We start from the raw sequence: 13,130 nt of genomic DNA on the forward strand, positions 1-13,130 counted from the left end.
GGGTTGTGTTGGATGCCATTTAGAAGAGTAATAGTTTTATTTTTTGAGACAAGTAATAGGAATAATTGTAATTATACTTAGGCATAACTCTCATTTTATGCTTGAAAATGCTTTAAATATGGATTTGGATAAGATGTAGTATAAGCTTGTATTGAAATTTATTTAAATTCACTCAAATCCAAATTCAAAACCTACAAAATTTAATATAACTATGTCTCATTGGAACTATGCACAACCTCAGTGCATAAATTTATATATATATTTTTAATATATTTTGTGAATCACTCACCTGCACGAAATATAAAGAGGTAATACTTTCGTATAAAAATTTAAAATTTTGAGCATTAAACTGAATCTCATCTTACCAATATAAGAAGCAGCCAAAAATTATAATTTCTGCATTTTAGAAACTCAACACTCAATGCACATGCAAATTATAAAATTAAACTGCTATAAGAAGTAGCATGGAAAAAATGGTTAAAACAGGATGATGCACAAGATGATAGACAAAAAGTAGTAGTAGTAGTTGACAGCTATTGGTTCTTCACTAGAAATGAAATGTTTGAAAGGTGCTGCAACAGTACTCGTCACTTACTAGAGGAAAAGAGAAAAACAAAAGACTTGGAACAAGAGGATTCGTGAATCTCTCTCTCTCACATGTTGTTGAGAGTTTAACAACACAGGGAGAACTCAAATTGAAATCTTATTGGTGCAACCTTTTCAAACCAGTGAAGATGTCTAACATAAGGATGAGAATTCCGTGTTTCTCCTCTTCTAGTGTGTGTTGCTGCCATCGAGGAGGAGGAGGAGGCAAGGTTTCTCTGCCGGACTCGATGTCCTCGAGCAACTGTTGTGCACTCTGGAAGGATCTGAGGGGAGAGTCCAAGCCTGCCACGGTGGGATTCACCTGCTGGAGGGTCTTTTTGGCTGCGGCGATCTTCCCCTGTTTCATTAGACACATGGCCAGATTGCACATCTGATTATTGTTATTTGGCGCAAGAAAAATGGCCTGGCGGTAGGCCACCTCTGCTTCTAAGCACTTCTTCTGCTGCATCAACGCCCATCCCAAGTTCCCCTGAAGAAATAGAGAGAATTTTTTTCCTCAAGTTAATAATAATATATCCCATGTCTGACCAGAATTCTTCTTTCATTTTGGATTGTATTAATTATACTAGCATCAAACTAAAATGGGTATGTATCGTTCTATTTGCAGATCTTAATACGTACGCGTAAAAAGTAGTTTAATTTTAATATAAAACGAGTTATAATTTTGTGTTATTTTTAGATGCCCAGAAAACTTGAAAGAACTCTTTGAAAATTTTTTGATTGCGAAATTCAATCCGATCAGATCATAATTTTAAAAACCTACGTATTCAAGTGAGAACTCATTGAGTAGTGGGATTTGCTAGGTTTTTTTTTTTTTGATAGAAATATTATAATGAAGTGATTCAAAATAACATAAAATCATACAAAAATTAGGTTGTTGGAGAAGCCAGAGGAGAGAGCCTGGTTACCTGTAAGCGAATTATTTCTTGGTCAACAGAGATCTGCAATCTCTTGCCTCGGGAACGGGCAATCTTGGTGGGCTTCCCATTGAAAGCCTTCCCTTGATAAAGGAGATCCAACTTGTGCCTCAAGAGAGCTATTTGGTCATCCAGCCTTCCACATGCCTGTACCACATTTAAAAATAACGGTCCTTTTAATCTCTAGAACTGGTTTTTTTTTTTTTGTAAAATACATGAGCACAGGAAAGAAGCAATGAGGCGTTTTTCTTTTTATATTTTATTTTATTTGCTCCTCTTCTTTTCAACCAACCTTGTAAAGATCCAGAAGTATGTTGTCAAGAGACTCTTGGGCTTCATCAGAGCATCTGTATCTCAGGGATTTAATGGCTTCAATGGCTTCCTCTGCCCTGTTCTGCTGTTTCATTGCAATTGCCATATCTTTCAGCGCACTGTCCACTCTATCCCCAGCATTAATGGCCGCCCACAGTAGTGGAATTGTCTTCTCCGGATCCTTGTCCACCATCTGATCAAACCAAGCAAGAAGAAATTTAAAAAAAAAACCTCATCAATAATCCATTCAATAACCCGACCCACCCAAAAAAATTACATGGAAGAAAACTAAACCAAAACCTTGAAAAAAAGAAAAAAAAAAACAATTTAATTTAAGATTGATCATGAAATAAATAAAAAATTGCCATTTTGAATGAAACCCACAGAAGAACATTGCCTGAACTTTCTTCGCTACGGCGTAAGTAGAGTTGCCTACTGGGACATTGGGGCCGACATGAAAAAATTGAGACCGAGATCTGAGCATCCTAGGAGGAGATTTGGCCGATGAAGAATTATGACTGAGACGAGGAGGACGAGGATCGCTCCGCATATTATCATGGGATTTATAATGCCTGGAACGAGGAGAAGGAGCGTTCCGCATAGTTTGAGAGATAGAATAGCGATTTTCCTGCGAGGAGGAGGAGAGAAATCGACGGATTTGGAAGGCCGCCGGAAGCGAGGAGAAGAGCAATAGCCGGATTTAGAAGGCTGCCGGAAGCGAGGAGGAGGAGAGCGATCGCTGAATTTAGAAGGCTGCGGAAGCGAGGAGGAGGAGAATTTAGAAGGCCGGAAGCGAGGAGGAGGTACCCATGTTGTCAAAGAAAAAACTGAATGAGGAAGATGAGCGAGAGAGTGTGGAGGAATCGTCCTATTTAACGAGGGGAAGCGCTGAGAAGAGAGAGAGAGAGAGAGAGAGAGAGAGATTTGCAAACTAGCCGTTAGGGGGAAGAGCGGAGCGGACGTAGGCGAAGAGCTGAGAAGAGAGAGAGAGAGAGAGAGAGAGACACTGTAAACTAGCTGTTATCCGCGCGCGAACGCGCTTATTTCCGTGAGCGAGCGCGTGGAGTTTTGCGCACATGTTTGCATTGCGCTGTGAAAATTGCCTCTCACACACGCGCTCTCTCTCTCTCTCTCTCTCTTCGCCCCATTTATGTTTGCATTGCGCTGTGAAACTTGCCTCTCACTCACTCTCTCTCTCTCTCTCTCTCTCTCTCTCTTCGCCCCATTTTGGTTCCGTGCGGTTCCTGTTTTCCTGCCGCCTTATGATCAACCCTCAGATGAGATGAATCTCCCCCGAAACCCCAACTTCAGATTTTCTCAGTTTCTATTCCAAATTAGTCTCTCTTCCGCATATACGCTGAGGTTTCGTGAATCGATCTCCACTCGTTCGCAGATAGATATCGCTCTCTCCTGAAACCTAACTCCAGATTTTCTTAATTTCTATCTTGATTTTTCTTATCCAGTAATGAATTTATTCCCTCTTCTGCATATAACTCGAGGAATCGCGAATCAATCTCCACTCCTTCGCAGATATCCATCCATCTCTTGAGTATGCTTTCCGCTGAATCCAAAAGGTACGTGCGTTCCTCGCATTATCCCTCCTTTTCCTATTTTTCTTTCGTTGTTTTTTCTTTTATTACGAGTATTTTGAGGAAACCATTACATTAAATTTTGGTTGAATGGTTTCATTTTTATGTATTTTTTCGTTTTACTATTTATAATTTTGTACTATATTAAAAGGGAGGCAGGGGCAATTTGTTGTTGAATTTTAATTTATTTTTTATCAAAAAATAATAACAATATACTTTAGGGCTGTTTGGAGTAAGGATTTTATTAGGGGAAAGGAAATGAAAGAAAGAAAAATAATCGGAAAACTTATTTTTGTTTGTATTTTCTTTCTCAAATATTATCAAAAATATAAATTTATTTTATTATGATTAAAAATTTTAAAAAAATTAAACATTAATGGTGCGTAAAGTTGAAATTTTATTTATGAATTTGATATAGGTTTTATTTTTATTTTCCTTTTTTTCCAATAACTAAACATAAAAATATGAATTTTTTAATATTTTTCTTTCCTTCCCCCAACATTTTTTAAGTTTCAAATAGAGCCTTACCAAATTTTATTGAAGGCTACGAAAATGAGAACTCAACATTAATTTCGTTTATATTAGGAATTTTATTTGTAAAATAGAATTAATAATTATTTTTTATTATATTTTCTTTTATATCAAATATTACCCGGAATTAAATTTGTTCTATGACTAATTTGTTAAAAAATTTAAACATTTATGATATGTAAAATTAATTTTTCATTCGCTCATATTTTATTTTCTCTATCACTTTTTTGATAATTTGAAAAAAATAATTGGTTCCTTCATAGTTCCTTGCAGTTTCCATTAGAGAACCAACTACGTAAATCAGTCCTCCTTCCCTCGTGTTGAGGCAATTTGCATTAAATTTAATCTAGCATCACGCTCACTATTTTGTGCTTGCACGAGACATGATGTTTGTAAATCTTGATAATGTTGCAGCTTTAATCTTTAGCGCATTACCCTTAGCATTCTAGAAAGACTTTTGGATTTCTGTAAAATTATTCAGTTCCCATATTTCAATTCCCTGCAAGTGTAATTATTGAAAACAATGCACATGCTCCGCAATGCCACAAGTTAAACCCAATATCGAAATTGCCTTTTATATAATACCCTCTTGACAAAAATCTCTGTTGGGGAAATGTTAAGCTAAAATGTTCATCACATCCCCACCATTTCTGGCAAGAAAAGGTTTTAGATTGGGTGAAGTTTGCAGTAAGCCTTGCAGTAGCTTCTGTCCAACAAAATCGTCCCAATATCTGAACTAGTCAAGTTAGTAAATCTAAGCAGACAATTATTATGACGCATCCTATGAACCTTTATGCGAGATTGTAAGCTACAAATCATAGTAGTAATGTAGAATTTTTTATTGAAAGATCAAACTACAGCAGCACCAGGAATAAGAACAGCAATGGCAATTACCAAACAGGGTCCTATAAGAAATATGCTTGAAAGGTTTAGAAGAGAAAAATGACTTCTGCCAATCAAGTTTGTTTCATAATGTTCAAAATGGGAAACTATTTTATTGGAAAAAATGAAACGCACAAGTTTTATCTGTTTTTTAAACTATTTGGTCTATTTCCAGACAAACTGTTCTTAATTTAATGTCTTTTGTGAGTTTTGCTAACACTTCACATGTCATTTATAGATTACCAATTTTTAGTTAAAGAGATTTTATATTGAAAAATAATTCTGAAATTTAAGACCATGGTTAACACAGCATTTGTAGATAACCAATTGTTAGTTTAAGATATTTTATATTGAAAAATAAGTTCTACAAATCCAGAACATAAGTAAAATTCAAGGTGGATGTCTATATTGGACACAAACCTTTTTTGTTTTTTTGTTTTTCCTTAACGCTGACCCACAAATGGTTATAAGAACTCAATATTTGTTTGGGGTGTTTGCTTCTTAAAAAGGCTTCGAGCATAGAGAAAAAGACCCTATTTCCTACTATTGTTCTAAACTCCTTACATTTCCTTATACCCCTGCGGAACAGCGCATTTTAAATTTCGTAGAATGGAACAATTGAAGAGGAAAATTTCTAATCTTTCTCAAAAATTTGTATAGGTATTTTATATCATATCTACTTCATCCACTTTATGGTAAAATTTTTTTATTTTTAATATTTATTAGGTTTGTTGAATTCACTCTCAGATTTCAAGTATTGACCTCTTGAATTTACTCGAAGCTTTCTTTAGACTCCACGCTGCTGAGGTATTTGCCAGTTTTATTCTTGATTCAAATATGTAATTATTGTTGTATGTGCAGTCTATAATTCATTGATGTTGTTTTGTTGTAATTTTTAATGAACAATTAATCATTTGAGATGATACTTTACGAGTCACGAGTGCCTATAGGTCCTCCTTATGCACATGGCGGATTTTATTCCTCCTTTTGTTCTTTACTCTTCTCTCTGCTTGATTATGATTTTTATTTATTTATTTATTTTTTGGTGTGCTTATAACATGACTTGTTAGTTAAGATGCAAATAATTGTTTGACTAGCTATTTAGGCTTTCAGATTTGTGCAAAATATAACTAGCAGGTGCAGCAGTTGCCACTGTTGGAGAGAGGTGAAATGGTTTAGGAGGGTAAGTCTGCAAAAGGCTCTCAAGGTTCTTACAAGTGATTGTTCTTTTAACTGTGTTTTGAATTTTAAAACACTTAACTCCATTTTAATTATTTACTATTTTGACCTTGTGTGTTATATATATATTTAAAGGATCTTCATGAGATATTTGAGTTGGGATTGAAACCTAAATCTCCATGTCATTTATCACCATTTTTTTGAAAGAATTTTTTCTTTTTTTAGTATTTTTGTACTTATTTTTAAGGATCATAAAAAAAAAAAAAAAAAACTCTCCAAGCCCCTGCATTATTTTCTCTCTCACTCCTAATCAGCTACTTCCAAGAATGCAAGTTTTATGCCCCCAAGGTGTGGTTCAGATGGCAAGGTCACTTCCTAGGAGTGCCGCTTGACGGTCAGCTGATGAAGCCTCCCGGGTTCGATTCTTCCCCTGGGCTCCTGCATTTACCCTCCTTGTGGTATTTTGGAGCCAGATCCACAGGGCGTGGGATTAGTCACGGAGCATAAAAACGCACGTGGACACCCGGCGATATTTAAAAAAAAAAGAAAAAAAAAAGAATGCAAGTTTTATGGGTAAGATTGTTACAATTTTTTACCAGTGTATATGATTATTTTAATTTGCCATTTGGTGCTTTAAAATTTTCTATGATTTTGATTTCTAATATTAGTTTTTATTGTCGTATTTTTCTGCGCATTTTTCCCTTTTGGCTTCCGTCCACTCAAAGTTTCTACTTTCTACCAATTTGATGATTTGTTTTAATATTCTCTAATATTTTTGTTATATTATTGAAGTTTAAGGAATGCTCTAAAGTTGTTTGTATTCTGGTTAGAAATACTGCATGTATTGCTTCTATCAAAGAAAACGTTGTTTGTAATAGTCTATTTATTAAAAGATCCTTGTACTCTGGTTAGAAATAATGTATGTACTGCTTCTATCTAAGAATAAGCATTTTTGGCTTTCATTTACTCCATGAAGTCCATTGTATTTGAATAGCTTCTTCTTGGTGCATTCAAGATTTTGCCTTTTCAGGGTTCCTTAAGATAATTCAGAGCAGCGATCAGCAAAGCAATGCTGTGTATGTGCGTGTTTTAAATTCTAATATTTAAGATTTGCTTTTTCAGAGCAGCGATCAGCTATGGTGTGCATGTGTGTGTTTTATATTCTAATATTCAAGATTTGCTTTATATATGTTTGCCAACAATGGATCTTTGTGTGCTTTTGTCTCTGTGTGTAAAATTCGGAAAACTATTTGTTGGATTAACCTTGACAAACGAGGACAGTGTTTTATTTGTTTAGCTGTCTTTCTATTTCTTCGTAAATTTGATAAAAACTTTGACAGCATCAGAAATGAGATACGTTTGGTATCTTAAAAAGTGGAAAGTTTCTCGTGTAGTAATGATGCCTATGTCTGTCTATGTTCTTCAGGTAGATCAATCTTGGAAAGCTGGATCTATAATCCGAATAAAGAGTTTACAAATTTGAATTCTAATTTGCTTTAGGAATAATGTACTGCAGAACTTCTTTCACAAAATTTTTGTGATGATTGATGGATTTCGCTTTTCAACTAGAAAATTTAGTTTGATCCAAGTAGACTTTAGTGTTTGAAATTGTCATTTACTGAGGTTTAAGTTTCCAAAAGCAATCATCTTAACAATATCCTATCCATGTTGGGTGATTACACGATCAACTATCGATAATATTGCTCAATTGGCATGGTGCAAGTTCCAAATGCACGAGTTTACAAAATTATGGTATTCTAATATTTTTTTTCCTTCTATATTAATGCCCCGTTTGGAAATTGGAAAATATGAGAGAAAGGAAAGAAAAATATAAAGGAATCCAATTTTTCATGTTTGGTTGTCAAGGAAAGTGAAAATATATATATATATATATATATATATATATATATATCAAATTAATGAACAAAAAGTTTGGTTTTATACACCATTAACATTTAATTTTTCTTAATTTTTAATCTTATTAGAACAACTTTTATTGTTAGTGGTATTTTGATTTAGAAGGAAAAATATAATGGAAAATGAATTTCCTCCCTCTTTTCCTTTCTCCACCAAAATCCTTGATCCAAACAGACCCTAAATGCTATTAAGAATGAAAGTTTGTTTCAATATGATAAGAAATAAGGAAAAATCAAACATTAATGATGTATAAAATCAATTTTTTGTTCGTATATTTGATATATGATAATCAAACGTGAAAATGATGTTTTCCTTTCCTTGTTTTAATATTTTTTTGAGTTCCAAATGGGGGTTTAAACATCCCGAGGAGGAAGGAGACTCAATCGGGGGTAAATCACACTTTCACTTCTAATTTCAAATTTCATCAATAACCTATTTCTTAAGTGGCTTTCAGTCTTTTCGCACACTATTTATACAAAAAGTTACTCTATATATTCTTAAGATACATGCACATACGAAATTTCCCATATTAGGTTGTCGATAAATTTGAATTGAAGTGAAATGAACTCATGTTCTTTTCCCCCATGTGTATCTTCCTCTTCCCCTTCTCTTCTTTCTTCTTTCTTCTTCTTCTTCCTTCATTTCATCAATTTATTCTAATTGCTCATTTGGCATTCTTCTTTCTTCTTCGTTCGTTTCATCAATTTATTCTAATTCTTTGTGGTATTTTTGTTTTACTAATACAATGCTTATTGTTTTCTCTTCGATTAAATTGCATATTATGTATTAGTTAACATGTACCTTATGTTTGATTTGTATAATGCTACAGTATGGGAATGTAGTGGAATGAAAATTTGAATGATTAAATTTAATAATAAATTTAATTATATTTTACCTAATTCTGTTCTATTCTTATGTATCAAACATAAATTATTATAGTATAATACAATAAATTAAAATAAAGTTGCTAAAATATATGCCCAGCTTCTGCCTCAGCTTCATGCAATTTTTCAGTATGCTACTGCTTTTATCTGGTGGCCCCATCAAAGGATCATTTCCTCCAAACAACAATCTTTCAATTTGCAAAATTTATAAAAGAAAAATGGAAATTATCTTTTATTATTTTTAAATTTCTAATTTCTAACATGATTTTTAGAAAATTAAAAAATTAAGTTGTCTTTTTCTTTTTTTAGTAATTTTGAAATCTAGAAATGAAGAATTAAAACTACTTTACACAACTAAATAAATCCTTTGCTGGCCTTGCTTTGTGGACTCTTGTTTTTCGTTGTTTAAGTGAACAAACCCCTTATTTTTACTTTTCCATACTAATTTGAGAAATTATAAAATAAATTTTAATTTTTATAATTTTTAGAAAATTTAAAATAGGAAAAAGTGTTTTTTCACAATTAAATGGTTCTTAGATTTTCACTTAAAACTTGACACTATAATTATAATAGAAGCCACAATTTAATTGCTCACATGAAACGATAGTGCTATAATTACAACAACAATAAGAAGGAGATTGATTGCTAAAAAAAAAAAACAATAACAAGAAGTAGTCTTAAATTCCACTTAATTATATGAATTCTTTTTCGCCAATTCATAGAGCATTTTCCTCTATTAGATTAATGACTATTAAATCTTTTCTCACTACCTCATTATAAATTATTTTAGGCCTACGTTGACTCCTTTTCATGCCAGAAATGATAATTAACTCACTCCTTCTTACAAATTCTACTAGGTCTGCATTTTAAATGCCCAAATCATTTGATTCGTCCCTCACTTATCTTGTTTTCAACTCGTGTTATGCCTAAATTATTGCGTATATACTCGTTTCTTACTTTATCTTTTAATGTTAAATCACTCATCTATCTTAATATTTGCATTTAAGCAACTTTTACTTTTTGCATATGTTGTTTTTTAATTGCCCAACATTTTAAACCATAAAATATAATTGACCTTATAGTTTTCTTACAAAAACTTTCATTTTAATTTCAAGGATATTGTATGATCACACAACACATGTGATGCTCCTTACATGATTGAAATTACAATATATATATTTTATCTTATTTCTACTTATCCTAAATCCTTTACACTCTAATGTGACTCTCCAAAGTTTTAATTTAGATTCCGCTCCGCTTGTACTATCATCAATCAATATGATATCATTTGCAAACAACATACACCAAGGATCTCATTTTGAATATTCCTAGTAAGTTCATCAATTATTAAAAGTTAAAATATTAGGGTTCAAAGTAGAACCTTAATGTAAGCCTATTGTGATTGGAAAAAAATCTCTAGATTCCTCTTCTATAGTTCTAATGCCAATCGCTACTCTCTCATATATTTTTTAATTACCTCAGTATAGCTACTGTAAACCTCCTTCTTTCTTCAGACCTATCAAAGAACGTCTCTATGTTTTTATTATATGCTTTCTCTAGTCTAATAAAAATCATATGTAAGTCTCTTCTTTTTCCTAAACTTTTTCATTAAATTTCTTAAAAGATAAATAACTTATGTTGTTGATCTCCTAGGTATAAAATCAAATTAATTTTTTGAAATCTTCGTTTTTAGCCTTATTCTATGTTCAATTACTTTTTCCCATAATTTTATCGCATTATTCATAATCTTAATTCCACAATGGTTATTACAGTTTTGAATATTGCTGTTATTTTTGTATAAAGGTATTAACGTAATTTTTCTCCATTTTTTTTTTTGATATTTTCTTTAATTTTTATAATAGTGTTGAATAAATTAGTTAACCAAATATTCCATTTATACTTTAAACATTTTCAAACTTCAATGGGTATTTTATTTGGTATTATAGATTCCTCACTTTTCATTTTTTTTTTAATGTCATCTTAATTTCAAGGACTCTAATCTTACGCATAAATATCCTATTTTTAGCCTTCTCTTTATTTGTCACTTTTAAGTTCAATCTTTCATTTTGGTATTCATTAAACAACTTATCAAAGTGTCTTTGCCGCCTCTCTTTTATGTTTCTTTGCTAATTAAGACATTATCATTCTTGTTCTTTATATATTTTACATCACTTAAATCTTTGCACTTTCTTTCTCTAACTCTAGCAAGTTTACAAATGTTTTTGTTCCCTTTTTTATATCAAGTTTAGTATATAAAGTATCATAAGCTCTATGTTTAGCTTCGCTAATATTTTTTTTTTTTTTTTTGCATTTTTTCTTCTTTATATTTTTTGAAGATTTTCAATATTTATACCTTTTTTCATATTTTATACTAATTTCTTTTTGTCTTAACGACTTTTTGAACTTCTTGAGCCCACAACTAACTTTCTTTACTACTCGAATATCTTTCTTTGGATTCACCTAAAACTTCTTTTGCTATGCTTACAATAGAATTAAGAGTATTCTATGATCACACAACGAACCTCACACACTCCTCGATTTTTCTCAACATGTTTTAATTCTATGTATTATATTTTCTTCAATTTTCCCTTCAGTTTGCATGATATATCCAAGATATCTAAATCTATTAGTGTTATTAATCTTTTAATTATCAAGTTTAATCTTCTCTCTATTGTTGCTCCTTACATTATTGAAATTACATTTCATATATTTTGTTTTATTCCTACTAATTATCCTAAACCTTTTAGACTCTAATGTGACTCTCCAAAGTTATAACTTAAATTCCGCTTTGCTCGTACTATCATCAATCAGCACGATATCATTTGCAAGCAACATATACCAAGGATCTAATTTTGAATATTCCTAGTAAGTTCATCAATTATTAAAGTAAAAATATAAGGGTTCAAAGTAGAGTTTTAATGTACACCTATTGTAATTTGAAAATCTTTAGATTCTCCTCCTACAGTTCTAATGCTAATCATTACTCTCTCATATATATTTTTAATCACCTCAATATATCTATTGTAAACCTTTTTCTTTTTTAAGACTCATCAAAGAACGTCACTAGGTACTTTATTATATGTTTTCTCTAGATTAATAAAAATCATTTGTTAGTCCATCTTCTTTTCCTTAAACCTTTTCATTAAACTTCTTAAAAGATAAATTGCTTCCATTATTAATCTTCTAGGCATAAAACCAAATTAATTTTCTAAAATCTTCGTTTCAAGTTGATGTAGGACGGTTTTAAGTAGCCTTAGTCCTACGGTTGACCCTCTTTGTAGCACACACACAATATCACAATCATAGGGGAGAATTGAATTATTCAAGCATGAACATCACAAACATATTCTAGTGATCACAAGTTGTTAAGATTTTGAAACCGTATTTGATTTGGTTTAAAAGCTCTTAGTTGATCATTTCATTCAAGTAATCAAGTTCACTTTAAAAGATGCTATATTAGAAGTCTTAGATCATAAGTCCTAGCGTGCAAATAAAATATCCCTAAGCATGGTACCAGCAATCATGTTCATGTTGAAAATTTAGGAAGATTCAAAAAGAATGAACAAGGTTTTTAATTAAGAATTTGGGTAGGTTTTCAAGACTTATAAGGGACTTTTAGGGATTGTTTTATATGGTTACAAATAAGGAATTGAAACGATCTTACCAAGAGGTTCGGAATGACAAACACCAAGGCACGCGAGTACTCAATCGCACCACGAACAAACTTGTTGAACCTTAGGAATCTTGAGGCAAGAATGAAGCTTGAGGAAGGTAGTGGCCGTGAGCTATGAAAGAGGAGTGAGATGGGGAGTGGTGATGATGATGATGTTGAGGTCTTCATGGTCTCTCACCACCCATTCTCTAGGGAGATGGAATGTAACCTTACACTAAATCATAAGGAGAGGAACAAGCTTCACAAGTTCAAGCAAAGATTTCTTTTAATTCATAATGCAAAGACCCATTTTACAATAAAAGTGATGTATATTTATAGCCTTACATGAGTATGCACATGGCTTCTTAAGAGATTAAAGAAAATAAAAAAATAGATTAAAACATTTAAAACATAGATAATGAGGTTCCTAGGAAATAGTTTGTCATAGGAAATAAGCGCCTAGAAACAAGAATAATTATGATAATGGAATCTAAGAACTTAAAATGGAATAAATGCTTCTTGAAAGACCAAGACTCTTTGACTTGCAAGTTGTCATCCTCTTTTTAAGCTAGCTTTCAATAGAAGCTTCAATTGTGAGTCTCCCCATGTTGTGGCTGAATGCAGGGGGGAGGGGTGATTTTGGTCCATTGTTCATGGATCT

General features: G+C 32.2%; 1 protein-coding gene and 1 long non-coding RNA gene across 2 annotated transcripts; one reads left to right on the forward strand and one right to left on the reverse strand.

Annotated features, from left to right (window-relative positions):
* Nucleotides 1–462: 462 nt before the first annotated feature.
* LOC131154243 (protein POLLENLESS 3-LIKE 2-like) lies at nucleotides 463–3,033 on the reverse strand. Its single transcript, XM_058106897.1, has 4 exons — nucleotides 2,233–3,033; nucleotides 1,816–2,028; nucleotides 1,515–1,670; nucleotides 463–1,075 (listed from the first exon to the last, which is right to left on the reverse strand). The coding sequence occupies exons 1-4, from the start codon at nucleotides 2,434–2,436 to the stop codon at nucleotides 704–706; spliced, it is 945 nt and encodes a 314-aa protein (XP_057962880.1). The 5' UTR covers nucleotides 2,437–3,033; the 3' UTR covers nucleotides 463–703.
* Nucleotides 2,946–6,710, forward strand: LOC131154252 (uncharacterized). Its single transcript, XR_009136397.1, has 2 exons — nucleotides 2,946–3,409; nucleotides 5,585–6,710. It is a non-coding gene; the product is annotated as an uncharacterized LOC131154252 (long non-coding RNA).
* Nucleotides 6,711–13,130: the final 6,420 nt, after the last annotated feature.

Source organism: Malania oleifera, chromosome 1 (genome assembly GCF_029873635.1).
Source record: "Malania oleifera isolate guangnan ecotype guangnan chromosome 1, ASM2987363v1, whole genome shotgun sequence".
NCBI lineage: Eukaryota > Viridiplantae > Streptophyta > Magnoliopsida > Santalales > Ximeniaceae > Malania > Malania oleifera.

What these genes read in the sequence shown, in the direction of transcription:
- LOC131154243 (XM_058106897.1), bottom strand. Translation starts at nt 2,436, where the DNA reads ATGCGGAACGCTCCTTCTCCTCGTTCCAGGCATTATAAATCCCATGAT. An exon ending in CCGTAGCGAAGAAAGTTCAG is followed by an intron (nt 2,029 to 2,232) that starts GCAATGTTCTTC and finishes TGGTTTGATCAG; the next exon opens with ATGGTGGACAAGGATCCGGA. An exon ending in AAGAAATAATTCGCTTACAG is followed by an intron (nt 1,076 to 1,514) that starts GTAACCAGGCTC and finishes CTATTTCTTCAG; the next exon opens with GGGAACTTGGGATGGGCGTT.